This window comes from Lutjanus erythropterus, chromosome 2, assembly GCF_056507025.1.
Source record: "Lutjanus erythropterus isolate fLutEry1 chromosome 2, fLutEry1.hap2, whole genome shotgun sequence".
Classification (NCBI taxonomy): Eukaryota; Metazoa; Chordata; class Actinopteri; order Lutjaniformes; family Lutjanidae; genus Lutjanus; species Lutjanus erythropterus.
This window is the reverse complement of record NC_139318.1, coordinates 36,049,164-36,076,547: the sequence shown is the minus strand read 5'-3', so window position 1 is coordinate 36,076,547 and position 27,384 is coordinate 36,049,164. Positions and strand designations below refer to the sequence as shown.

Sequence of the window (27,384 nt, the reverse complement as noted above, 5' to 3'; positions counted from 1 at the left end):
TGGCAGAGGAAGAACTCACCTTACAGCATCTGTCCAGAGGAGCTGCCAGCTTCAGGCTTCATTTAATCTGCGAGTTTGGACAACTGCCTGAGCAGGTTCAGGCAGAATACACACCTCTCACTTACTCTGGAGGCCCTCGGCTCAAACAGGTTTTTCATCCTGACTGAAGCTCCTCTCGACATGTCAGACGACTGCTGCAGGACTGTGTGGGTGTCTCTCAAAAGTGCGCAACGAGGAGGAATCTTTCTGATTATCTGCCAGCTCAAAGAAGATGATACTGACACAAAAACATGATTAAAACTTTTCTAACAGATACCCAAATCCCTAAGTACAGAGTGTCAAGGATTTACCTTTAGTAGAGGAATTTGTAATTTCAAGAATCTAAAAAATCCATACATTTCTTTCTTTCTTTTTGGTTTTGTGTAATTTGTTGTCTTTATTTGCTGATTAAAGTTAAGATACAGGCATGCAGGAGAAAGAGGTGCAACAAAGGCCCCTGACTGAACTCAAACTTGAGATGTTGTGGTTATATAAAAAGTGTCTTAAAGGGACAGTTTGGATGTTTTGAAGTGTGGTTGTATGAGGTACTTATCCATAGTCCTTGTGTTACCTGCTGTAGATGGCAGTCTGTACGCCTCTAGTTTGAAAAAGCAGCGAGAGTATGGGTATAGGAAGCTAAGTAATGTCCTGCTGGGGACAGAGTCAGCAACAAAACATGTTTTAACTGCCTAAGAAAAGCCCTCTCTGAAAAAAATCAACATCAGTTTAAATGTTCGCTATATTTTCATCACTTTATCTTGCTGTCAGACAACCTTTTCCAATAGGAAACCCTTAAAAACATCAAAATTAAACAATAACACAAACTAACTGATCAAGGCAGCAGTGTACTGGCAACCTGTGTGTGGCTGGTTTGGAGAGAGACAAATTTGACTTATCTAACACTGACAGCAAGGTAAAGTGGTAAAAATATTCTAAGAACACTTAGTTTTTCTCATTCGCTTCGCAAGATTTGTTTTAAGCTGAGTTCAAGTCTCTGATTTGAATTTCTCATTTATTCAGGCAAATTGCATGTGTTTTGGCAAGTGTGCAATTGCAAAGTACAACTGTCCACACTTTGCACAATAACCGCTCACACGTGGGTTCCTGATCACTGATGAGTTAATTCTCAGTGGAAAAACAGTGAAAACTCTTCACAACTTCTTAACATTTGTTCATTCTTTGAGCAATCACATGCTCCATTGGCAAATTACCTGCCAGGTGACTAATGAACTAGGAAGCACATGAAGGTAATTGTGTGGCGAATTTGCTGTTCACTGTAAAACTTGATATGTTTACAGTACATGTAACACACATCGCCACGCAAATAAATTTACTGTTATGAAACATTTGTGACAATTACACTTACAGGCCAGAGAACACGTCAAAAAATGAGACAGGGATTTAGAAAAATTGCAAACTAATGTTTTTTTAGGTGGCAAAAATATATTTAGTTGCTAATCCTGTCCATTGCAGTATATTGCTTTGCTTCACACACCAGAACTCGTGCTGCTCCTCCAAACTGGAGGCATGTCGACCTGCATCTACTGCAGGTAACACACTGGCTATGGACAATCACCTCATACAACCCCACTTCAAAAAAAGCCAAACTATCCCTTTAATTTCTATTGTATTATTGAAATATTTAACCATACTGCGCCAGAGACTAAATGAGATGTATTTATACAATAAATGCTGACTTCAAGGAAATTCAGTCACATGCTTTATTAAATAACATTATTACAATAAGCCTAGAAATGCAACGCAACAAAGGCAGTGTTCAGAAAAATAAATTAATTTCACAAAACAAAAAAAAAAACACATTATAGAAAAACCTACAGGAGCTCAAATCAGACAGAGTCATCTGAGATGGGCAAATAAAACTTAACTAGAGTGAATATTTTGTCAAAACATAAGTTAACACTAAATATCAAGAACTGAAGACACTCCTATTCCAAAATGCTACATTTCTATGCATGTTACGCCTGACAGGGAATATGTGCATCACTAAAATATGAAGTCTGTTGTGTAACAGAGCTGTTATGAGACTTAATACCTGTTGTCCTTGTTTAGATTGTTGGGATCTTAATGAGTGTGAGTTTTCACGACTGATGACTTTTGGTGTGTTTTTGCATTTCAGTCACATCTGACACACAACATCAGAATTTTAGCAGTACAATACAATACAGCACAATAAAGCCAAAACATGACACAACACAGTTTAACATCGTTTAATGATGTTAAAACACCTCAATCATCGAGGTGACCATAATCCATAACTTTCCAGTCAGAGGAGTCCTTCCTGCGTCCGTCTGTGATTCACAGAAATTCAGATGTTTCCACTGAAATACAGAGACAAAAAACAAGACTGTCCTGTGTCATGCCATGCAAGATGACATGATAATGTAAGCCCAATTTTGCTCCTTTCTCTCGGAGTGACTCACATCACAGCAGCAGGTATTGTCACATCGTTTGTTATCAGGGTGCATCGCAGGAAGTGACAAGGGCGAGTCCAAAGACATGACTTAATGTGCTGTTAGTGTGGGCGTGTTGCATACTGGTGTCGTACTGGTTTCGGGGTGAGAAGACAACCGGGGATCTTTTTTGTTATTCGCAGGCGATTTTGCCATCGAAGCTGGAGAGCGCGATGGCAAAGGCCTGCACGGCACACATCGGGTAGTTGTAGTCCAGAGTGAAAATGTCATCAGCTATCCGGCCAAACTGCATCACAATGTAGTCCACTGAAAAAGGCAAGGAATTGTTAAAATAGGTAGGTATGCAGGTAGATAAATATATAAATTATGAATATTTCTTTCTAATTATATTTTCAGTAATGACAGTATAACAGTAATGATATATGGAAGCCAATTTCTGCCTATGTACTGGGGAAAAATGAGAGAAAGTTTGCAGAAGTTACTCATTATTTTGACATATTAAATCATATTAAGTCATTTTTACATATTAAGTCATTAGTTGGACATAATGAGCCTTTATTTTGACACACTAAGTCATTATTTTGAGATACTACATATATTTAGTCATAATCCAAAGTACTGAACAAACTGAAATGTTGACCTGATGATGCCGCTAATTAAAAAGTCATAGCTTCAAAATTATTACAATTAATCTTGAGGGGAACGTGAATAGCTTTACCAAGTTTAACAGCAATAAATAGCCGACAGGATTTTTCCGCAAAAGCAAAACATGCCAACCACATGGTGGCGCTAGAGGGGAGGTCAGGTGATCACCAAAGTCAGCAGGATTCATCCTCTGGGGAACATGAATGTGACTCCACAAACGTTTGTGGCAATCTTTCCAAAAACCGTTGAGACCAAAGTGGTGGACTGACCAACATCGCCGTTCCTGGAGCAGTGCTGCCAGTGTGGCTATAAATTACTTTATTATTTACCAGTACATGTTTTTAAACTGTGTACTGTAATATTGAGATGAGCACTCATGCTGGTTCTTTAAACATAAATTTTGTTTAATAACCCTGACAACAAGTCCTTTTTCTGGCAGCCTTCACAACAGCTTCTTCCCTCGGGCTGTTTGACTCATGAAATCATCCTCAGCGCTCCACCAGAGAAAATAATTTTATGACTTTATTTATTCACCCATTTATTTTACTGCATATAGATTTGTGTACAAGTTCTGTTGTGTTGAGTAGTACTCTTATAACGTCAGTTTTGTCAACCGTCATTTATGTCTAATTGTGTCATAATTTCTTCTGAACTGACCAAAGTAAATTGCTGCAAAACTTTTCATGTGGTGTTTTGAAGCAACAGAAACAGTTTTTGGCACGCAGAAGTGTAGTTCCAGATCTGTATAAAGACTAATTTTCTAGTCTAAATCTTAAAAAAATATGTTTTTGTTTTTATTGAGTGCCTTGCTAAACATGGCTTTTAAATGTTTGAGCCATGTCAGACAAAACTAAAGAGAATTTCTTGGTGAATTTAGCAGTAAACTGCTTTGTATTTCTTTGTCTAATAACTTCACATCTACTGTAGTTGTGAACAAATGGAAGTGCAGGTCAGCATAGATCCCACATTCCCAAACGGGGGTACAATGTACCTCCAGGGGTATGTGAAGTGATGTAGGGGGGACATGAATAAACAAAACAAAACCGTGATTTGCTAAATACAGGCACAGATATATAAGGAAGACGATTTGAGACTCAGACTCTCTTGAATTTAACCAAACATTGCAGTTTCATGTGTTCTTTAAAGCACATCCTTCTCATTGAAAAGAGTATTTCACAGTTTCAAGCTGACTATATATATTTACGAACATGAAAAAAGGGGTACAGGACTGTACAAAGTTTAGGAAACACTGTCATACATAGAAAGTGTGGCTGCGGTACTCACAGTCTTTGCTGTGGACTATCTGGAAGTTCTTGATGGAGGCCTGGGTGACCCTGCCGTTGAAGTTGAGCACATGAGACGCAGTTTCTTCGTTCCACACAGGCGTTTTGTTGTGAAGCTCGATTATATTTTCCATCCTTCTATTCTGGTGTCTTATCAACAAGCCGTCACATTCCTGCAGAGAATTGGCAAAACATCACAAGTCGGTAAAACGCAGAGAAAGAGTCGTATGGCTTAAATATTTGGCCTTGTGTTGCTTTTATAATAAACAGACAACATGCCATAAATCAAGCTGTGAGCAGTAAGGATATAGTCTGTTACCATTTTGCATATCAGGAGATTCTGAGATGTCTGATTTTGTTTCTGAGTCATCTGATGGTTTTATGCGCATGAATCAACAAGTCAAGATAACCACGACTGGAGGTGACTACGTTATAATCCCACTCACACACTTTATTAAATTACACTTTCTCAGGTAACAATCAAAATCATCTATCATGATGGATGAATGCAAACCTGTTTCTTTGTGATTTGGATGAACTGAGAATTTCACAACACAGGACATACAAGAGTGAGAATAGGTGTGCACTGGTAAACAATTATCTTAAACACAGGAACTGTATGCATAATGGACAAGTGAAGACTGGACGTTTCTTCTCTTTTTTAAAAATCCTGTTGGAGACTATAAAGCCAAACATTCCTCGTCCCTGGGGAAAGTTTCTGCAGTGGAAATGCAGCTATCAACATGGAATTTCACAAGAAAGCATAGCACAGATGGATGGATGATGAAGTCCAGGCCTTATTGAGCATTTATGATGAGGACAAAATACAGTGGGAATTGGAAACGGCGACCCACAACGATAAGGGGTACGAGAAAATCTGCAAGTTAAGCAAGCTGAACATTGTTCACACTAGTAAACAGTGCTGGAAGAAGCTTAAAAGATTAAAATTAGTGTCCATCACTTTATATGGCATCATCATAGTTGTATAGTGCCATAAATTAATTAACCAATTTGCCTAATCTTTGCTGGCCTCTGGACCACAGTTAACAGACTAATTTGCCTAACCTCAGCAGGTCTTTAGAACGCGGTAGAAACACAGACAACAACCGGCTGAAGGAACCTTGTCGTTCCTTAAAAGTAGCTCCTGGGACTAAAAGTTCAGGGCAGTTTGGGTGGAAATGTTGCTGCATAAGAAATCATAATGGAGTTGAGGTGACCGTAATGTAACACCCAAACCCCTTTACTATTATCTTTTTTTGAAGATGGAGGTGAGACTTTTTGATTAACAGGCTCGGGACTTCCTTTTTCAGTTGTCTTCTGTTGTTTGTGTATTTATTGAGGACAAAAAATCCTCTTCATGAACTTTATGTTGTGTATTGCCCTGGTGACCTGGTCTGTTTAGTAATTTATTTTTTCCATTTTGGAGTCTTTATGTTCCACTCAAAGCAATAAAAATAAAGTATAAAAAAGCTTCTTACATTTCTTGGTCGTACAGGTACTCGTTCGTTGTCCTTGCTCATTCCTGGAATGATGACCGTCATCCTTCTGGGCCCTTTCATCCCTAAGACGTTTGTTTCCTGGTGACAGAAAAAAGTCAAATCAGGATTTACAGATTTTACCACGTTTGTTTATAAATCATATGTACCCTAAAGTATTCCTAAAATGAAATGTTTATGACTTACATAGATGATTCCTGCTAACTCCTGCCGTGCATTGGACATGTCTGGAAGAGCTCTGTCTGGATTCAGAGCGTTGTCAAATACAGTGAACTTAGTTCCCATTAAATTAGACCTAGAAAATACATTAAAGAATTAAAATTCCACAGTCAAAGAAAACTTGGCTGATAGTACACGTTGTCTGCTTTAAGATGAATGATTAAATGACTGATTTTTGAAGTATAGTGTACCTCAGCTTTCCAACAAAGTTCTCTCCCCCTCTTGATAAATCTGTAGCATCAATGGAGATGAGGTAATTTGAAGTTGCGCTTTTCTTTCGTTTCCTGCCGGCCAAAAGGAATGTCTTCAAAGAGAAAAAGACAAGTAGTCCTGTTAGATTTAGAGGTACAATACACAGCATTCAGCCTCACCTGATGTCAGTAAACAACTATTTGCTATATAGCAGAGTAACGGCCCTGCGTCCATTTTCAATATGGCGGGCTGATGAGTAACTTCTGCATATTGCAGCTAAACAGTGCACGTAAAAAAATATGTTTCTGGAAACAATTTAGGTGAGAAACGGGCAATGCAAGAACAGAATCTTGATCCACGTTTGATCAACACTGCCTAGTTTGAGAGTTTGATCTCAGTTTCAGGAGCCTCTTTTTCATAATCTTTCACATATTACAGCTAAACAGTCAAAACATTTTAAGTGAAAAATAAGAAAAGCAGGAACAGAATCTTGATCCATATTTAAATCACACTCTAGTTCAGGGTCCTGCTACCTGCAGCTCATTTATCATTCTTGTAGACGTAAAGTGATTCTTACATTCTCCAATTGTAAAAATTTGTGGACTGAGTAAAAGAAAATGTTATTATATATATTTTTTTAATAAATTGTGCATCATAGTCTATAGCTCTGCTCCTTTTCCTCAAAATGTTGCACCTGGCTAAGTCTTGAGTCTCCTTAATGTAGCTATAAATTCCAAATCCAACAAAAGAAAACTGCTCAAAACAGTCGAGGCTTAAATCTAAGGTGACCGCACGTCAACTTTGGAACGACCTGCCTGAGGAGATAAGGCTTTGGCCAAAAATGTCTCTTTTGATGGTAAGAGTTGCACCTGGTCTAGTTTGACAGTTTGATCTGAGTTTTGTGAGCAGAGTGTGTTCAAATGCCTCCTTATTTTTAACCCCAATAACTTCTGAGTAAACAAAGCTTGCATTTATTTTGGACTGAAATGCTGGTGCTGTTCTGCTGCCTCTAGTGGCAGTGAGTGTCAAATACAGCACCTTTAAAGAAAGAGAAAGCAATCTCACATAATCCCTTAACACGTCCATTATAGTGCTAAATCAAATAATTTAATTAATGCAACTAACAGTTATATTTCTTGTTTAATGTTTGTTTTTCTTTTAGTCTAAATCTGGCAACATGTCAATACATAAGATCAATTCATTTACATTACGGTTTCCCTGATTGTAAAACATGTGGATAAAAATATCTGCTAAATCCCTTTAGTTGACTTATAAAGTAAATTATTAGTAGCTCCACTAGCACCAGCATCTGTACTGGCTATTCTTCCTGGGGTCCACCATACATATAATTATATACATCTACACACACTGTGACCACATAAAGACCACTGATCTGCACTGTACTGAGCTGAACTGTCCGTCCTTTTTTTGACACTAGATCAAAAACAGAATGACAATTCCTCAAGAAATCATCACAACTTGACTTTTTTTTACTTTCTTAATAAACATAAATCATTATCAGAATGACCTTATATTATCTGTTTATCCATCCTGCACTTTCACATATTTAATTTCACGAAAACACGTTCGTAAAATCCATTTCTCATTCTAAGGGGTATTTGTACTTTCACCCATAGCATACATTTTATGTCTTACTTACACTACTCTTAAATTTTTTCCTAGTTTTAACACAGGATTCAATTATGGTTCCTCAAATATTTGAAGATACAGCTTTGACAAAATGCTGAGCCTATCTTTTGTATTTTAGGTATTAGTAGTGACTTCCACCTGATCAAAACCGAACTATCAAAGATAAACCTCCTGACCTTTTTCTCGTTGTCGAGGTGAAGGTAATACAGAGGGTAGAGGCTCTTGTCCATCCCTCTCTGATCTCGAGTCACTCTGCATTTGACGGTCACGCCCTGCGGAGCCGGCTGCATCACAAACTTCTCCAAGTCGTCAAACTCAATCTCAGGTGATGGAGATCTCTCCTGGTGAAGAAGCATAAATATGATCATTTTGATTCAAACCATGAACGTTTAATCTCTCACACTGAAATTAGTTATGGCTCAAAGGTATTTTTTTTTATTTATGGATGAACTATGAGATTGGAGATACCTTTTTCTTCTTCCCTTTGCCCTTCTTCTTCTTTGATTTTTCTTCTTTTTCTGACTCAGAATCATCACTCTCTTCTGCCTTTGCTGAAAGATAAAAGAAACAATGTCAGATACTTGTCAGTGACTTGAGAGGAAGATAAAGTTAGTGGTAAACCTGCCTTTCTTCTTCGTCTTCTTGTCTTTGTCCTTGTCTCCTGATCCTGTTTGGAACATGGACGCTGAGCTGGACGTGGATTTCTTCTTCGATTTGGTCGACTTTGTCTCCTCTTCACTGTCGTCACTGTCTGATTTGGCAGCTGTTTGGGAACAAGTGTGAAGATTTTCAATTCAGTTTCATAAATTTATAAGAACTCTTACTCAACAATAATGACACTGTTTATTGCCTAAAATATATTCAACATTAAGATGCACGCTGTACTGCAAAGTCAGGTAAGATGTGAGGTCTCATTTGCAATAAATTAGGTTCTATGGCTTAGAAAAGGGTAAACCATAAAGCTTTGACAATTCAAAATGTAATCACTGATCACCTTTCTTCTTGCTTTTCGAGTCTTTTTCTCCGTTTATCTGGAACATTGAAGCTGGTTCTTTCTTCTTTTCTTTCTCCTTCTCCTTCTCCTTCTCCTTCTCCTTCGACTTGGACTTTTTCTCTTTTCCATCAGAATCTTTGTCCTCTGAGAAACAAGTAAAATTTCAAAAATGTAATCTGCCCTTGAATGTGATACCATACTGGAGATTCATGTGAGCACACAGAGAGGAATTTAATCTTTTTTTTTTTTCCCAAAGGCAAATAATGTACATTTCATTCTTTGCTGTATGTCTTAGACAGTGGATTTGGAGAGAAGTCTGAAGTGAGCGGAAAACAAAGCCAAAGTGTAATCAATCAGCATGCGAGGATTTGGGACAGATTTGTCAGAGCAGAACAAATTTTGAGCATGCAATCCTGATTTTGTGTAGCTCAGTTTGAAATCTGCTCTCGCTGGTTCCTCCAGCTGTTTCGTCAATTTCTGAGCTCTTGAGAACATGAGAGGGCTGCTAGGCTTATGTCTGGGTCATATCTTTTACAGTTTAAGTGTTTTTGACCAAAGAAAAAAGCTGGGAAGTACACTGGCAGATCTTTGCTGCTCTCAGTCGGCACTGACATGCAAAAGAAACACACTGACAAAACTGAGAGCGCATAGCTTGGAAAATATCTAGATGCCAAATTCTTTGGTCAAAGCTAGTCTCAAGTCCTCAAAACCTCGATTACATGACGATACTGTCAGTGCTCACTCTTAAAAACCTGTTCCGCGATGATGAATCAGCCTCAACATACTTTTATATCTCGACTTGCTGACTTACTTCTGCTCAAAGCTGTTTGTGTTCCTTGTGTAGATTTGACATTAATGAATTACAAGTGCATGGTTACAAATCTGCTTAAGTGCACACTGAACTGTTTTCTCAAAATATGTCTAATCACTGGTCAAAAAAATAGCTTTGATAGGTAAGTGGAAGACTCACGGGACAAATCACTGCAAAGAAACTAAAATAAAATTCACAGTTCGTCACATTTTTAACTTGCAATAACATATTTTTTTGCCACTTAAGGGCAATGGAAACAAGCTGAAAACACTCACATATCACCATCTTTATTCATATGGATTTGTGTTTCTTCTAGTCCAAAACTGATTCTCGTTTAAGCCCTGATTTCAGTCTAATAAAAAAGATCTGGCTCTCCAGCTGCTATGATCAACGAGGAAAAAATTGACATCATAAAGGATATGATGTCATTTCAAATGGTTGAGAGGTTTTCAACATAAACTTTTAACAAAACTGCGATAACACTGATAACAGTGATAATTCTGGTCACTAATCATGATAATTTTCTCACCATTTCATCTCTACAAAACAGTAAGATGCAAAAAATAGATTCAGCAGGAAAACAGGCTGAAAGATGTTAAAAAGATCTGTAGAACTGAGAGGAACTGCAGAGTCGGGTGATAATTCTGTCGGTTCATTACGATGATTGATCCTCTGATTATAGAAAAATGCTCTATGGTTCATCAGATTAATAAGAGCATACAGAAAGTGATTCGTTGTACCATGAAGACTGATGTCTGACAAACACATTTTTGGGCTGGAATCCCTTTGCCAAATGTTTTTGTTCATACTTTGTCAAACAACATCTGATCTGCCTGGGTGATAAATGTTATAGGATGCAGCAACAGCAGCTGGACAACCAGTGAAATGCCAATTCAACTCATGATCAATCATTAACAAGTTTTTTACTATATTTTACTGTATAATCTACATGTCTACACACAAAATGCATAAGGAAATTAAATCAAATTCTGAATTTACAAACATTAAAACTCTGATATCACACTGATATTGTACAAGAGAGAAGCTCATGAAAGTAGCCACAGCTAAAAAACATCTTGCCAAAGCTACCGTAAAGTAGGCCGTCGATATAATTAAATCCGTTTCCGTGGTGACCACAAACAGAACATCTGGCTTTCCTTTACTTCACAGGAGGAGCAGGGAGCCACAAACACAAGTTAGAGCAGGTACGTCTGAAATGACTGACTGATCTGAGGTGGAGTAAGGTCAAGTTAAGCTGTGAGGAAAAAGCCCTGGAGAAGATCCAACCAAATTAATAGAAAAGAGCAGCAGCACTCTGGGCTGTAGCATGCAGTGATTTATTACTGAAGTCATAAGTAGCTCACTTAAATCTCTGCACTGACACTCATTTGATTTTGGCTCAAGTCAAAGGAATAATGAGACACACACACATCAGAAGAATACTATGCTGCCACTGTGTAGTTTGTAATTAATCTAAACTACATGACCCAAAGTAGTTAAACCAACTACAAGGAGCGACCGAGACCAGCCACGAGAGAGCTGGCTATTTCTGTATAGTTATTCTTAATCCCTGCCACCGGGTCAGATTTTCTATGAAATCAAATGAAACAAGCCTGTGTTTACATTTTTTCCAGCCAAAAATAGAGTGAATCATGTGTTAGCCAGTTTAAAACAAGCAGGAGTCGCTTTTTCTTTAGATAATTTTATTTTTGTTGTTATATTTTGCGAGTGCTGCAGTGGAAACACCACCACCTCTGTCAGCAGGGGCCTCCAAAATCAACACTATATGAATCTTCTTTGTAGTGACTTTAACTACTGAAAAAGCTACAGAGATTTTAACATAGTTAAAGTTCCACCCAACTACTGCAAACTGTAGTTAAACTAGTAACTGCTACACCCCAACTCTGAGTGCAACTGAGGCTGATGTAAAGGTTATTTGTTCTGCCGATATGTGGCCATAAATCAAAGTATTGGGCAATTCAAATTTTGACCAGGTGATGCCACTAACAGAAAAGTCAAGGGACCACCAAAGTGATCACAAATCACTCTGAGGGGAACAGGAACGTCTGGACCACATTTTGTGTATTTTAATCTACTCAGTAGTCGACATATCACTCAAAACTACAAATTTTAACCTCATGGCGTCGCCACAGAAAAGGTCAGGGCATCACCAACATAATTAGAATTCATTCTCTGAGCACCATGAATGTCTGCACTAAATTTCATGGGAATTTATCCATTCGAAGGAGATATTCACACATCCAACCAGCTCAGATGTGTCAGAAAATTTCCTTCAGTCTCATGAAAAAAAAAAGAAAAATAAATAAATTAAAAAAATAAATAAATAAATCATACAGTAATCTCTCACAAAGGTATTTCAGTCTAGACAAAACTGGTGGACTGATCAACCAACCGATACTATCCAAGGTTAATAATTTGTTAAATTATTCTTTAATAACAAGCTAGCTGGCTAATTGGTGCCTCATAATAAGGGCTATACTAAGTGAGAATGTGTTGTACAGTTTGGAAAAACAAACGTCAGGCATCTGACATCATTTTCTCCAGACCTCCTGCAGTATAAAAGTGCCACCAAATGCTACATACAAAATCAGGCCAAACATTTCCACTTTTGACTGTAAATATAAAGCAGAATGAAAAAGAAAATTGTTAGGATTTGACCATTGCGGTTGGTTTAATTACATTTTCCACAGATGATTACTTAAGGGCAGGCTACTCACTTGATTGCTGTGTTTTGTGGCCTCTGCTACCATGTCAGTGTTTCCACTTACTCACCATTACACAATAAAATCATTTAATCCTCTTAACGACATTAGTCTGCTCCAGTTAATGCCTTTAGAAAACTGCTTCCCTGCTTCTTGCCATACCTTTAGATTTAGATTTCTTCTCTTTGGCAGAACTTGCAGATGGAGAGCTGTCCTTTGTTGTCTTTTTCTTAGTCTTCTTTTTGGGGGTGTCTTCATCATCGTCATCATCATCATCATCGTCTGTGCCTGAATCTGCTGAGATGGAAAACATATTTATTATTCACATTAGAGTGTTATTTGTTTATTTGTATGGTATTTAACTAAAGTAATTAAAAGTAATTATAGTCTTAGAGGTTTACACACTGCCCAGACTACCGATGACATACCTTTCTTCTTCTTTGGAGCACTTTTGGCTTTCTTTTTTGGCTCTTTTTCTTTTTCCTTTTCTGGCTCTTCTTTATCTTTTTCTGGTTTCTTTTTCTTCACCTTCTTTCCATCTATAATGTTGATAAGGAAATAGCAGCGTAACCAAAGTGGTGAGATCACAGCAGAGATGGAAAAGCACACAAAATATCACAGTTTGTCATCTGCTTTCTTCGAAGGGAAGTACTTAAAATATTACAGTCACTTTAAAGGACAGTTCAACCTCAAAATCAAATATACATATTTTTCCTCTGGCCTGTAGTGCTATATATCCATCTAGATTGTTCTGGCGTGAGTTGCTGAGGTTTGGAGATATCGGTCCTGGAGATGTCTGTCTGTCTTCTCTTGAATGGAACTAGATGGCACGCGGCTTGTGGTGCTCAAAGCAACAAAAACAAAACAAAAAAGGAAAAAAAAGAAAAAAGAAAAAAAGGAAATACACTTGAAAAACTTAACAGCAATGTCTCTTTCCAAAAATTATGACCCAGTTAGTCAAGATAATCCACAGGCCTTGTTCTGAGCAGTTTCATGTAGGAACTCTTCTATTTCTAATGAACTACACCCAAACCAAACCAACTAAACAGTGCAGGATGTAAACATTAATGGCATCTTCCTTGACTGAGCTGTAATTTTAGCACCACCGAGACAGCTAATGTGATGATACTGTGAAAAAAAACTTGTATTTACAGAGCCATAATGAATTGGAATAATTTATCCCTTAATATTCACCTAACAAAAAAAAAAAAAAAAGCTTTAAAAAGAATATGCAGAGGTCTTTATTGGCCCGCAGATGACTGACTGAATGGGAGGTATAACGCTGTAAAATATGGTTGGCGGGTGTAGTCTGGTAGAAAGAAAACAGTTCCTACATGAAACTGCACACACAACACAGTCTGTGGATGATCTTGAGTAAACGGGTAATGATTTCTGGAAGGAGACACTGCTCTATAATTCCCTTATCACTAAAACTATCTAGATGGATAAATAACACTACAGGAAGGGAGGAAAATATGTATTTTTGTCCCATTAAAATTCCTCACTTTGGATGGCAGGACTCTCCTCCTCTGATGCATCTTCACTTTTCTTGGTCTTTGTTTTTTTGGGCTTGGCCTCTTTTCCATTCAGCTTGGCTTCTGTTGTGCCATTTGCCTCCTCTTTCTTCTTTTTTGGCTTCTACATATTTTCTTTAAAGATGCAAAACACATTAGAGGTGAGACTCATAGAAGGAGGACAGGAGAAGAGAGGAAATATGCGCAGACAAAATAAAAACTGGACAGACAGAATAATGTAGGAATACTAAAAAAATATCAATAAGTATGTTATCAATAATAATAACTCACCATTATAAAGTCAGATGTGTGGGGAAGCAAGAGGTAGAGAGGAAAAAGTACAATTTAGTTGTATTAATATTGCAATTGTTGTATTAATATTGAGTATAAATAAATAAACAAATAAAAAAAAAAACAAATAAATGTTATGTTCAATGGTTCACATTAAATCATACAAGGAATATCATCATATTAGTGCAGTAAGACAGTCATACTGTAATAGCAAACGAGGTAATAAATATATTTAGCTTCTAGCAAAGCTGTATGCTAAGTTGCTAATATCAGCTTGTATTTGTAGTTCAGTTACAGGAAGTGAAAGGCGTGAGTGAGGTAATAACAGTGGTACTACACATGCAAACATGCATTTTCTAGAACTGAATAATTTATCACTATTTTTGATAATACAGTTTTGTAAGACTCAAAAAAACAAGTTTTGTAACTGTTTTATGTAACTTGTTCAGGCCTCCTCCTGAGCACTAAGACTAACTTAGAATAAATACATGACAATCACAGTAAATCGCAGTAAATCACACACACACACACACACACACACACACACACACACACACACACACACTTCACACATAAAAGACTTCTTACATCACATATATTAGACATAACAAAATAACAATGATTCAACTGCTTTATCAAAGAAATAAATGGAGGAACCACTAAGGACACTATAAGGAGACAAAATGTAAATAAAAGCAAAGTTTGAAAGTCAGTTTGGTAAATGTACCATCTGTTGGTCTATTTAAAATAAACAGTGTTTTCTCCATATTTTATTTAAATGTAAATTCAAATTACTCTCCAATTTGCAGTTTTTTTCTTCACTGCATGAAATATATGGTAAAATTTCATCTGCCTCGTCTAAACACAAGCTTAAGATGAAGTCCGAAGGGGACTCATACCCTTGACCCTTCGTCCTCCCACACAGTATCCATGTTTGTGTTTTTACATGCAGGTATCTCTATGATCATTTTTGTATACCGGACATTTCCCATAAAATATATTCATGTTATAATAAATAAAAAGGGAATGAAATTATAATTTTACTGAGCATTTCATGAGCGTGAGCAGTCTGATGACTAATGTCCAAAGTGAGAGGGACACCGTGTCACTATCCAAGTCACAGAGAAGGAGGTCAGTGTGATTGCAGCCAGCGGAGACACTAAAGGTAATCCTATTAGACGTAGATCCTGCATGATGGAGGTCTATTTGTGTCCACAACTCAGAGTTGTCATAAAATGCAATTTTACACTTCCTAAATAAGAATATTTGTCTATTATAGTTTTCTACTGAACAATAAATAAGGATAGTTTAAATATTTTTTAATTACAGTACTTTTTCATTGTTACTTTCTGTCTCTTCTGTGTTCAAAACGATTGATAAGAAAAATATTTCTATTTCTTCTTGCTGCTGCCACTGATTATTTTCAAATACTTGGTTATGACTCCAATCGAAGAATGTTTGTAAAATCCTTTTGACAACTCTCTTTACCCCCAACCCTTGCTGAATTTGTCCATTGGTTATATGTTTTGTAACTGGCCTAACCCTAACCCTAACCCAAGAGGGTCAATCTGGCCCAATGGATGACTTTGCAAAGTTTGAGAATGATTTACATTCTTGAAATTGCACTTATTCTTTACTTTTCTTAAGACATTTCAGGTTGTTCAGCCTGTTCATGGTCTGTTTTGTAAACCCTAACACTAGCCCTGTGTTTTTTTCAGAATATTTTACTTCTTTAAAGTAAAAAAAAGGTTATTTTGCAAAGATCTTACTGATCCAGCCCACTTCAGATCGAATTGAGCTGCATGTGGCCCATGAACTAAAATAAGTTCGACACCTGTCTTCTAAACTAACCCAACCTAACCTAACTTATGACCTAACTTAACCTAACTTAAACTAGTCTAAAATAAAGTGTGTAAAATTCTGACCTTTTTGTATTACTTTGTAAATTTTGGATGAAGCAAATGTTGCCCAATTATTGCAATTCACTGTGAATTTGAAAGTAAAGAGTATGCAATAAAGAAGGAAGGAAATGCTGTTGCAGTTGCATTTGGTTTGGATGGCACTGTAAGTGGTTTGGGTGACTGGATTACCGACAGCCTTCAATCCCTCATGCATGCTTTTGCACATGCATTGTTCAACAGACAAGCTTCACACCTCGGACATCGAGATTGCAGTTTAAAGAGCGACATGAAGGCGGTCCAGGCTGTAGCTGCATAAAGGATTTCTCTCCAGTCTTCACATCCTTTCTGAATATTGTCTCTGTTGATAACCCGTCTCACTGTACTGAAATACTTCCTCTGCTGGTGTTTGTGTGCAGAGCAGTTACCTCACATGTGGGTCAGAGATTATTCTCTACGTAATCATTCTTCTAAATGCCTTTGATTCAGATTTAGATAACTTAAGAATTCCACATCACAAACTTCACACAAAGCAAACAAAGATTGAAAAAATATCTGATGAATACATTGCACCTCAACTCTAAACTCTGCATGAGCAGCCCAGCTGTAAATATTGTTGTATGACCACAGCCAAAAGTATTATTTGACTCTTAAAGTGAGTCCTAAAGTAACCTTTGTTATCCCTGAGGTCTCATTCTCCAATTATCATTACAAGTCATCACTTGGCAGCTGAATGAACACTGAGAAGTAATCTTATTTGAAAGATAATTTTTTTAAAAATCCGCAAAACCGCAACCCCACCCTTTTTTTTTTTTTTTTACCTTCTCTGCTGACATGGTGTTGGCTTCAGACTCCGGCTCTACCACTGCTCCTCTTTAGAGGTGAGAAAATAAAAAAGCAAGCGTCTGAGTGGAGATAATGAAAGAGTGAGAAGGCCCTGTACTCACTGCGTCTCCATCAGCAGAAAGTTGTTAATAGGATTTATGTGTAAAGCCATCTGCTCTGTAGAAACACGTCAACGGGAGAAACCAACAAAGGCTCAGGAGGAGGGAGAAGATTTGTTTATCACGTGTGTGTGCACTATATCCACACACCTCAAACTCATTTCTGTGTCCAGGATACTCATGTCAGCTTCATACAGCTGTTACAAGATTTTTGACCTCTTATTGTTTCCTTCACACCAACTGTCCTATAGGTCAGACTGCCAGCAGTGCCTGTAGCTAAAATCTAGCTCCAGTAGATGGAAAGGGAATCTTTGTTTGTAATTTAAATAAAAGATTTACCTGTACTTGTAACTTTGGGGTTGAATCAGAATCCTCATCCTCTTCAATACTGGCACAAAAACAACGATAAATACACATCATTAATTAATGTAAAATGAACTTTTACTGTTAATTATCATGATAATTCCATCATTTATTACAATGGTGTCTTTTTGGTGTCAGCAAAAAAAACCACAACAAACAAGAAAACTATTTAATATTTACCAGTGACTGTGTACCTAATATATTAATCAAGATTTGAGAGCATGCTGCTACATTTTAGAGTAGCGTAAAAGGCAAAGAAACAAGCAAATATTGACATTTGAGAAGCTGGAACCAGTGAATTTTGAGCATTTCTGCTTAAGAAAAAAAACAACCCATTGATTGTTAGAAAATGTTGCAAATTGATTTTCTGTTTGTCAGCGAACTAATTAACTAAATGTTGCATCTGTAACCTGGAAACTGGTCAAGTTAAAGAAAAAAAAAACACGTTTGTAGGTTCACACACATATACATTATTATATATTCACTGAAAGGCAATTTATCATCATTTATTTAACTTTGTTCATTAACAGTCCACTTACACTTATGCCATAACCACAATTGTGATTTTTTTCTTTTTGTATTGCACACCAGTGCCTTTTCCTGTATATTACATTATGTACATATTACATACTTTATGTGCTGTACTCTTATTTTCAATCTATGCCAGTTAAGTATCTTGTATATAGATCCAATTCTATCTATCTATCCATCCATTTATCCATCATCAATCCAGAAAGGCAGCAGCCATGTTTCTCATGTTACCCTTTGCCTTGCTGAGTGTGTTCTGTAGCACAAAGTCATTCTTTGATTAACAGGTCACATGGGGTATGAGGAACTGTACCTAATTAGGTCTGCTGGACGGCAATGATTAAAGCCTTCCCCTGAAACTTATTGGTTTAGCACCACTTGGCGAGTACCAGAGGAAACTGGGCGCAGAAAACCACAAGGCCTCAGGCAGGCCTCATGGACGACACGAGGAGGATATCAAATACTTGGAGGACGGACTCGTATGTAAAAAGCATGGAGGACTACGCATGCAATTGAATATTCATGTACTGTTTTTGTGTTAAAACTGACATACCTGTCCTGTGTCCAGGCCTCTTTCACGATGTGATTGTGGAGGGGCATGGCTGACGTGTAAGGAGGTTACATCCGGATTGTGATCTTAATGAGCAAACATGAGAAAGAGATTATACTGACAGAAGGATAACCAGTGCAGTTCACTGCATTTAAAACTGTTATGTGAAGATATACTGGTATGAATACAAAAACATGCATTAACACGATCTCTCACCAAGTATGTAGTGGTTTTTCTTGGCAGCGGAGTCTCCATCCAGCTTGTGAATGCCCACAAGGCTCTATAAACATCCTGTAGCCCACAGCGGGGTCACATGACCCGACTTCTAAGCGGATTTTTAACAAAGCAACAGGTCCCCCAATTGACCACCACACGACCAGGACGGCCAACCCTTTAACTGGGATTACTCTAATCAGCTACTCACCATCTGTGAGTATTTCTAGGATTTTCATAGAAAAGACGAGGACCCTGCCAAGAAAATTTAATATGGCATGTATGAAGGGCTGGACAATATATTGATATTATATGGATTGATAGCTCCTCTTTGAACAGAATATTTGCCACATGACACGACTTTAGATCCATGTGATTCTCAGTTCATTACTGTCACCTGGCAGGTCATTTCCCAATTTAGTCTCCTAAATTGGGAAATCAATCAATCACAATGTTTGCATCACAAACATTTCATATCGCAGATATTTACGGAATATACATGTATGTCTAATAGACTTTGATAACTGAATGACTCAGACCGTTTAGAAGCTGTGAAGAGTCTCACAATTTCACAGAGAATCAACTCATCAGTTTTGATTAGCAAACCATGTTATTGTGCAAACTGACAATTTCACTTATCGTGTGCAATTTGCTTGAAGGAATGAGAAATCTAAATGATAAAATTATAGATTTTCATTGAAAACAAGGTTATAACATGACAACAAATATGGCAAATGAGACAAGTGAGTGCGGAGAAGAAGACAATGTAAATATTATTGTAAATATTTTTCTGGTTTCTTTACCTCTCTCTGACAGTTAACTGAATATTTTTGGACAAAACATTTTATAGATCTACTGATCGATTAATGGAGAAAATGATCAACAGAATAATGGATAATGAAAATAATTGTTACAAGAAAGACTAACAAGTCCAAACACATGGAGCACACAGACATACTTCTCCATGTCCTCCTTCTACGTCACATCTTGTAACATCTGTGGTTTTTTGTCTCTTGTTACGTCATTTTCGGTCTTATGTCTTTATTGTTTTTAAATCCTGTTATATCGTTTTTCATCTTATTATATCTTTTTCATTTTGCTACACCGCTTTTTGTCTTGTTATATTATTTTCCGTTCTCATCATTATATCTTGTTTCATCCTTTACGGCTTCTGTCGTGTCTTTTTCGTCTGTCCTTTTTGTTGTTTTTTGTCTTGTTACATCTTTCTCATCTTGTTTCGTCCTTTTCATCCTTTTCTATCATTTTTCATCTTGTTACATCATTTTTCCTCTTTTCCAGCATACTTGAAAATGAACATTCTGGGAGCGGGTGTTTGGCTCGGTTGATGGAGCATCCGCCCCATGTGTGGAGGCTGTCGGTCCTCTGCGGCAGCTGCTGGTTTGACTACCACCTGTGGCCCTTTATTGTGTGTCGTCCCCTCTCTTTGCACCCCTTTCCTGTATACTCTTCAGCTATCTTATCAAATAAAGGCAAGAAAAGCATAAAAATATAACAAAAAAAAAGAAAATGAACATTTTGTCACATCTAATCGATCTAATAATCGATTAATGGAAAAAAGGCTCAACAGATTAATTGATAATTAAAATCATTACAGGAAAGGCTTAAAAATAGGTGGTACGTCCGTGGGCTCCACATGCTTGGACCAAGTTTTCAACTGACAAGATTGTGACAGGACTAATGTATCGATTAATGGAGACAATAATTGACAGATTATTCAACAGTGAAAATAATCCTTAGTAGCAGCCCTAGTATTTTTACTGTGATAATTTAGTATTAGAAGCATTTCAAATATTCAGTATGGTTATTTATTGATACATACTGTATTATTTGCAAAACTCATTCTCATTTAAGAATTGAACCAGAGTGAATGAGAAAAACTGTAATATAATGTCCATTTGTTCTAATGAAACAGCTTATTGGCCTGTATTTGACCAAGTGTGCACCAGTGTGAGTGTGAAGCATGTGAATTTTCCTAACTCAGTGGAGATGAACAACAAAGTGTCAGTACAGTGTATTATAAACAAAGTGTGATTTCTTCAGTTGTCCACCAGATGCTGCTGTACCCCAAGAGACAGCAAACAATGCAAGAAGCAACTGTGAGGCACCAGGGGGCACATGGAGGTACTGTTATTTAGTTCACGCTTACATACTTAAAAAATGACTGACTAAACCTCAACGGTAACATTTGAAAAGGTTTTTAAAATATAATTATCCATTGTAAAGGTGGTTTCCTACAACCTCAAACCCCACCTCAGTCCTGTCTGGTTGTGATCTCAGAGCTCACAAGAGGAGATGGGAGGATAGTAATAACAGCTGAAGGGAACAATAGCACAGTAGGAAATAAAGAAGGAAAAGTAATGTGTTCTGTAGTTTTATAAGGCCAGACTCTTTGTCTCTCTGCATCACAGTGCTGCTCACGCTGTCCAGTCTGCTGACTGTTGAAAAGGGTCTAGACTAATGGCTTTGCTGGCATTTCTGCAAATGCTTGACAGTAACATGGCAGTTGGCAGACGGCCTAAGGAAGGCCAGTGACCTCAAGGGAGCAGCGGAGAAGCCATCAAGATCTTAAAGAGACAGAAACTTTGGTGGGTTTCTCACCATACACTGTGTTTCCAATCCATTTTCATGTCAGTTGTGTTTTATTACTGCGAGGAAGATGGTAAACATTGTTGAAGCAATGAGAAGCAGCAGGAGTTATGGCAGAGAGGCTGTAAAACCAGCTCTTACTATACCAACAACTGTAACAACAAGCCTGAATGAAATGAAAACACATTAATCAAAGTTATGTTGAAATGGGGACCATTCAAAGCAGTTGTGCAAACATGAAGCCAGGAAGAATTATGTTGAATACATAAAGGTAGAGCTTCCAGTGGCAGTGACCTGTGTTTGAGGAGGGGGTATGATGATGATATTTTAGTTCACCCTTGGGTTTAGTGCTGAAACAGCACGTTGTTGAGGACGTGAACCCGGTGGCACTGTAAAGTCGGGTGAATCATCAACTCAAGAGAGGGCCCATATCTCAGGAAGGACAAACAATGAAGACGAAACAGGAAAATGTGGGATAAATGAATCTATCCCCAAAGGAAGGATTGTTCATGGAAGGTGGAGCGGTGGAGGAGAAGACAATGGCAGGAGGTCCATTCATTATAAATGGAAAGATGCTATTCAGGAGCGAAAATAGTCTCTCGGGTTGTTGATAAAATTAATCTCATACTGCTGGTTCAACAAGGTCACATCCTGAAAAATGGAGGGACATGTTTACTATTCTTAGATTCTTATTACTGCTGTGGAAAAAAGCATTAATTTTGGCCTGAGGGCAGCACGAAAGGAAAGTGTGGTTATCAAATCAAAAGAGTCTTTCTCTGACTGTTTTCATTAGCTGCAGGTTTATTCATGTCATATCAGCTACTGTAAGCTAATGTTCATACAGTAATGTAAACTATTCTTGACATTTTAATGTTAGCATGTTAGCACTATTTTCTGTTTTCCAAAATTTACCACTACTAAGTTAAAGAGGAAATAACGTTTCAACTCTCCCCCTTTCTTTTAAAGTGGTATTACTGTTTGTGCTGCTGTCACAGACAATAATGTATGTAACATTGGACCACTGTCTGTTTCTCCCAGAGCCTAGCTCCATAGAAAAAAGATCAACACGACTGGAAATAAGAGTGAAAAAGAAGCATATTCAGTGAAGAGGTAAAATGAAAGCTATTCTAATGATGTGCATTGTATTGTAACATACTATGGGTAAAGTTATTGCTCTATTATTGCTTTGCACAAACAAGTAACTGCAGCAGGGTTTGGCCTCATGGAGGAGGAAGAAGTAGAAGAAAACATTAGGAAAAAAAGAATGAATTTGCTCATTAATTTGATTTATAATGAAGGTATAGTTTTCCTGGGAAAAATCATGCCCAACGGCAAACGAATGAATGAATGACGAAAGCGAGGCTTATAGCCAACCAATTTATATATAAATCACAACATGTATCTTGAGTTTATATAAACTTCAAAACCTACTTAATGTTCATATGTTAATGTTTTCTGCTATTGTATCATGCTATGCTATCATTAATCTCAAAGCCTCAAAACTGAAGATCATGAGAATATGCAGAATAAACACATAGCAAAAGACTGCTTCAAATACAATGACTTAGATACATCCAGTTTTTTACACGCACAATGCATTAATGTTCGGCATGCAAACATCTGATCTATCAGATAGATTAAATGGTGTCAATGTGGTTGGAACCCTGAGGTTTGCAAGCACGCCCAAGGAAACTGTGGTTGATGAAGACTTTCTTGTGAAAAAGAACAGCGCCTCTGCTATTTGTAAATGGATTCTGGCGAGACAACACGTAAAAGACACCCAAACGGTTGTGGCAGCTTCCAAAGGAAAGAAGCTAATATGCACACTTCAGTATTTATTTATTGCAATTAATATCGTCATCATAATATTGAACTATGTTTTCGCACGCTGTAGATTTTCATGAAAGCCTAGCTGTTATAAACTGAGTTATTAGATGAGTGGGATTTTAAAACTATAGGTGACATGAGATGAAAAGTCATACATAAATAACTGTAGTGCTTAGATTATACAGCTGCCCTTACACTATATATTTATTTGTAGTCCTTCTGAAGGGCCCCCGGGTTTCCCCATTTTGTTAACCTGTATTAGAATTTTCTGTTGCTGTTTCAGGAGATAAGGTATCAAGCTTCTATTCCACTCAACACAAAATTATCTCTCCTTGTACACATGTGGTCACTGGACCACCAGGATTGCCTTGGTAAGAGGACAAGAGACATTGCTGAAATAAAAGTTCCCCATGAAGGCTCGAGGAGCAGTTCCAAATCTAATAAAGAGCAAATTGAGAACACTCCTTCACTCGCTCTCTTCCTTGTTAATAAAATCTTCCCAGCAAGGTATGACGGGGATCGTATGATGGCTGTACAACTCATAGTGCATTATGTGTCCTTATTGACCCATAAGAGAGAAACACTGGAGGGGAGGCCATTGAAATACACTATGATGTGTATGGTGCACAGTCAGTTGTGATGACGTCACTGCTGTATTGTAAGCAGACTCTTAACTGGATGGTCCCAGAGGAGAGAGACAGTCCTCAGACACTGGCGCCATAGAGACCATTAAGGTCAACTCAATCTTTAGAAGTACACTAACATAGATGCAGATGCATACAGATGTGAGCACATCTACACTCGGTCTGGGTACTGTTACCAATACCAGCACACTTAAAGTGATGTCAATACCAACAGAGCACTTCATTTGATGCTTCTTTTTTTTTTTTACTTCATCTGATACCCACTGCATAAATGGAAACATTCCTGAAAAAATCCACAAACCAGTTATCAGACCTCACAGGCGTGTGGTTTATCTAGCAAATCTTAGAATGTTTTGGTGGCATTTTGGCACGCCGAACTGCCAGTTCATTGAATACAACACATTCGACTTCACTGCGCCACAGACTGCGTGGGTTGTAGCATATCGGTAGCTAGCCAGTGATGAGTACTGTTTGTTTCTGTAGCTGAAGCTAAAAGGCGCAAAGAATTCAGGACTTTGTGGAATAATGGTGAAGGCTCAGAGTAAGATGATGGAAGCTGGTGGCCACAGGGGGGCACCTACATGGAATATTCGGTAGCCATAGAGAAACTTTTTGAACTTTTTGGCCGATTAATCTATGATCGAATAATCGGCCATTAAAAATCTGAAACAGAGCTTATTTTTATGAGCATGCTCCATGTGTTTTCCGATATTAAAGCATATGCTGTGGAAATAAAGCTTTGATTGAGGAGGGAAAAAACATATTTGGGATTGTTAAATATGTGCAATTTCTTAAAAGTTTTTCTTCATAAAGATTAATACATTAATTGATGGTTAATGTTACCAATGATTGATTCAGGAAAGTGGTTATAATTTACAAACCTAGTATCGAGTACTGACACCCAACTCTAGTACACACTGTCACAGACCTCTGCACATGATACAGGTGCGACTGATCAGATGCACAACAGCATACTGATAATCTGAGGATTTTTGTGATATATGGACAGTTTTCTCACTTTTTATTGTATCAAATATTTGGAGGAGCACATTTACACATAATCTTCTGTGTTTGGGGCAGTTTTCTTCAAACTCCAAAGACAAGTGTGTTTTTTAACAGCCTCTGAGAGAAAGCGTTTGTTTTCTCATAATATTTACAGCTTACAGGAAGTTATGTGATCTTTACACCCTTTCCAGTGCATAGATAACAGTGTGAAGGTTCAGTATTTTTTCTGGAGTACAGTACAGGTATTTTAAAGCTTTGACTCTCTCATTTTAGAGTTTTTGAAATCATTTTGGCACTTATTAACAAGATTTCAGGTCGTGCTATATGTGGCAAAATGTCTCAGAGAACGGCGCCCTCCATTTAACACCTGCACAAAGAGGTTTCACAATAAGAGGGAGAGCTTCACTTTAACCTACTTTTGTGCACATCGTATCACTGAGTGCATTAGTCTTTGAAACTATTCAGTGTAAATGCTGCAGGGAAAAAAACGTGGCAAAAAACCCAGCACATTTGGACCGCCATAAGGAGTTGAGAAGGAAGCAACGTGGAAGGTTAGATGAGAATCCCTGAGCCACTCAGAGCAGAAATAAAGGCAAAGCAGCCAGAACCTTGTGTGAACTGCAACACAAGCAACGCTGAGCCTCGTGAGAGCTTGACACACATCTGAAATGGAGGACAAAGTATCCAGGAAATAGTGCTGTAGCTTGCATTTCCTATTCTCTGGGTGTCTGTGATACAGACCAGCCTCTCCAGAGCGATCCGGACTACCGTGGATCTCTAACAGATGCCTTAACGACAGAGCTGGCCCGAGCTGGCACTACCCTGAGAGCAGAGAGTAAAAGTCCTGAGAGCGGTCACTGCCCCGAGTCCCCGGGAGAGAGAAAGAGGGTGGCTGCAGAGGGAGTGCAGAGAGCCAGCACTCCCCTTGGAGACTTGTCCCCTCCGTTTTTCTGAAACAGGCAGTGCTCTTTTGAAACGGTGCCAGTGGAGGCTGGCCCAAGTCCTCGCAGCTGAAACTTTTACAAGCTCAGTGTTCGCGAGCAGGAAGAGAAAGACAGAGTTGAGATTTGTAAAGGGAGTTTGCAGCTTCTCTCCTCTTCTTCGACCTGCCTGCTGAGATGTCAACACAATGATTCATGCTTGCTTTTTGTGGGTATTGAAACTACAAATTCTTCAAGAAAATGCACAAAAATGAACTGAAGAGACTGCATGAGAAGGATTTAAAGTATATGTGTGGAAATAATTGCTTAAAAAAATGAAGAGTCTGTGACGTCACACAGGAAGCTGTCTTGGATATTGCCTGAGGAAAGATACTGAGTGTCTGTGGCATGGACAAATTTTAAAATTAAAGCCTTATTCAAGACAGGCACACTGGATTATTTTAGCATTTTTAAATTCTCGGTGATGCTCCACAGGAAAGTTTATCTTTGGAGTTGCTTGTTCCCAGAGATCGGCCCTTCCTCTGCCCTTATTTTCACTTGACACACTTTGTTACATGAGGATGTATTGTGGTAAACAATCCCAGACCGCTCGTTTGGTTTGCTGTGTTGACAGTAAACACTGATTTCCACTCACTAGTACCGTCGAATTGAATCAGAATGTCAGCGGTTACCATTCTTTTACTCTGCAACAAATCTGAATAAAAACACAGGCAGGTGCAGAACAACTAAAGACGTACGGAGTGACTACCGAAAATGGGAACTGTGAGGCATGTACTCCCCGGGAATGTTGCCAACTGCTGACAAAAGGCTTTACTGCACGGCTCTGAGAGAAGCCTTTAACTCATTTGCTCTGAAATGCTTCAGGAATATCTGGCACTGAACTGTTTGGCCAACTGTAGATAAATCTGTCAAACTTTTTGGCTTTGTTACAAGACAGCATGTAAGTACTCACTTCTGATTCCTTTATTTCTCTGTCTGTCTCTGTGCTTCTTTCCCCACTCCTAGTCCTTAATCCTACAGTGAAGTGAGATGTCTATTTGATGACATATAATCTACAGTTCATGTGACTGCTCCCCTTTGTGTGGCAAGTGAACTCCTTGACTTTGCCTTAGAGAAAACTCACTGTACTTTCATGCATATTCCAGGGGGATTTCGTATCTTTAGTAGGAGCGCATACAGTAAGCACAATTTTGCGACTTTGTGATTTCTTTTCCTGCCTCCCCTTTCTCCTTGCCGTCTCTCCCTCTTGGCAGCGGGGCAAAAGTGGGCAGGGAGAGAGGAGGGCATGGCCCAGAAACTGCTCTCAAGCCCCAGCCCCTGTTCAAGTGGGGTTGCTCGCTGGTACACTACTCAGCCTTTCCCTCGTCTTGCAGGCAAAAGAGAGAGATGTGGAAGTGCATTCTTGTCTCATTTCTAACCCACCTTTTTTTTTTTCTTTTTGCGCCGCCACCATGGCCTAATTCTCTGCGGCTGACCTGTACAAAAAAAAACTCACCTCCAGGTATTTCTCATTTTTTGATTCTGCCTTTGTTTGGGCCTTAATATTCCTCTTTGTACTAAAGTCTCCCTTTATTC

General features: G+C 38.2%; 1 protein-coding gene across 2 annotated transcripts; it reads right to left on the bottom strand.

The window, feature by feature from the left end:
* Nucleotides 1–1,746: 1,746 nt before the first annotated feature.
* On the bottom strand, nucleotides 1,747–18,900 carry LOC146332045 (uncharacterized). Of its 2 annotated transcripts, XM_084738295.1 has the most exons (15): nucleotides 18,789–18,900; nucleotides 18,576–18,658; nucleotides 17,471–17,519; nucleotides 13,990–14,122; nucleotides 12,913–13,023; nucleotides 12,647–12,781; nucleotides 8,951–9,094; nucleotides 8,582–8,719; nucleotides 8,425–8,507; nucleotides 8,133–8,297; nucleotides 6,306–6,418; nucleotides 6,082–6,190; nucleotides 5,878–5,976; nucleotides 4,401–4,572; nucleotides 1,747–2,777 (listed from the first exon to the last, which is right to left on the bottom strand). In XM_084738295.1, exons 2-15 carry the CDS (start codon nucleotides 18,620–18,622, stop codon nucleotides 2,644–2,646), a joined length of 1,632 nt encoding a protein of 543 aa, XP_084594421.1. In that variant the 5' UTR covers nucleotides 18,623–18,658; nucleotides 18,789–18,900; the 3' UTR covers nucleotides 1,747–2,643. The 2 variants fall into 2 exon arrangements, with proteins under 2 accessions (XP_084594421.1, XP_084594422.1); XM_084738296.1 differs by lacking the exons at nucleotides 17,471–17,519; nucleotides 18,576–18,658; nucleotides 18,789–18,900 and adding an exon at nucleotides 17,009–17,166 and having other exon boundaries at nucleotides 12,647–12,778.
* Between the last annotated feature and the right edge of the window lie 8,484 nt (nucleotides 18,901–27,384).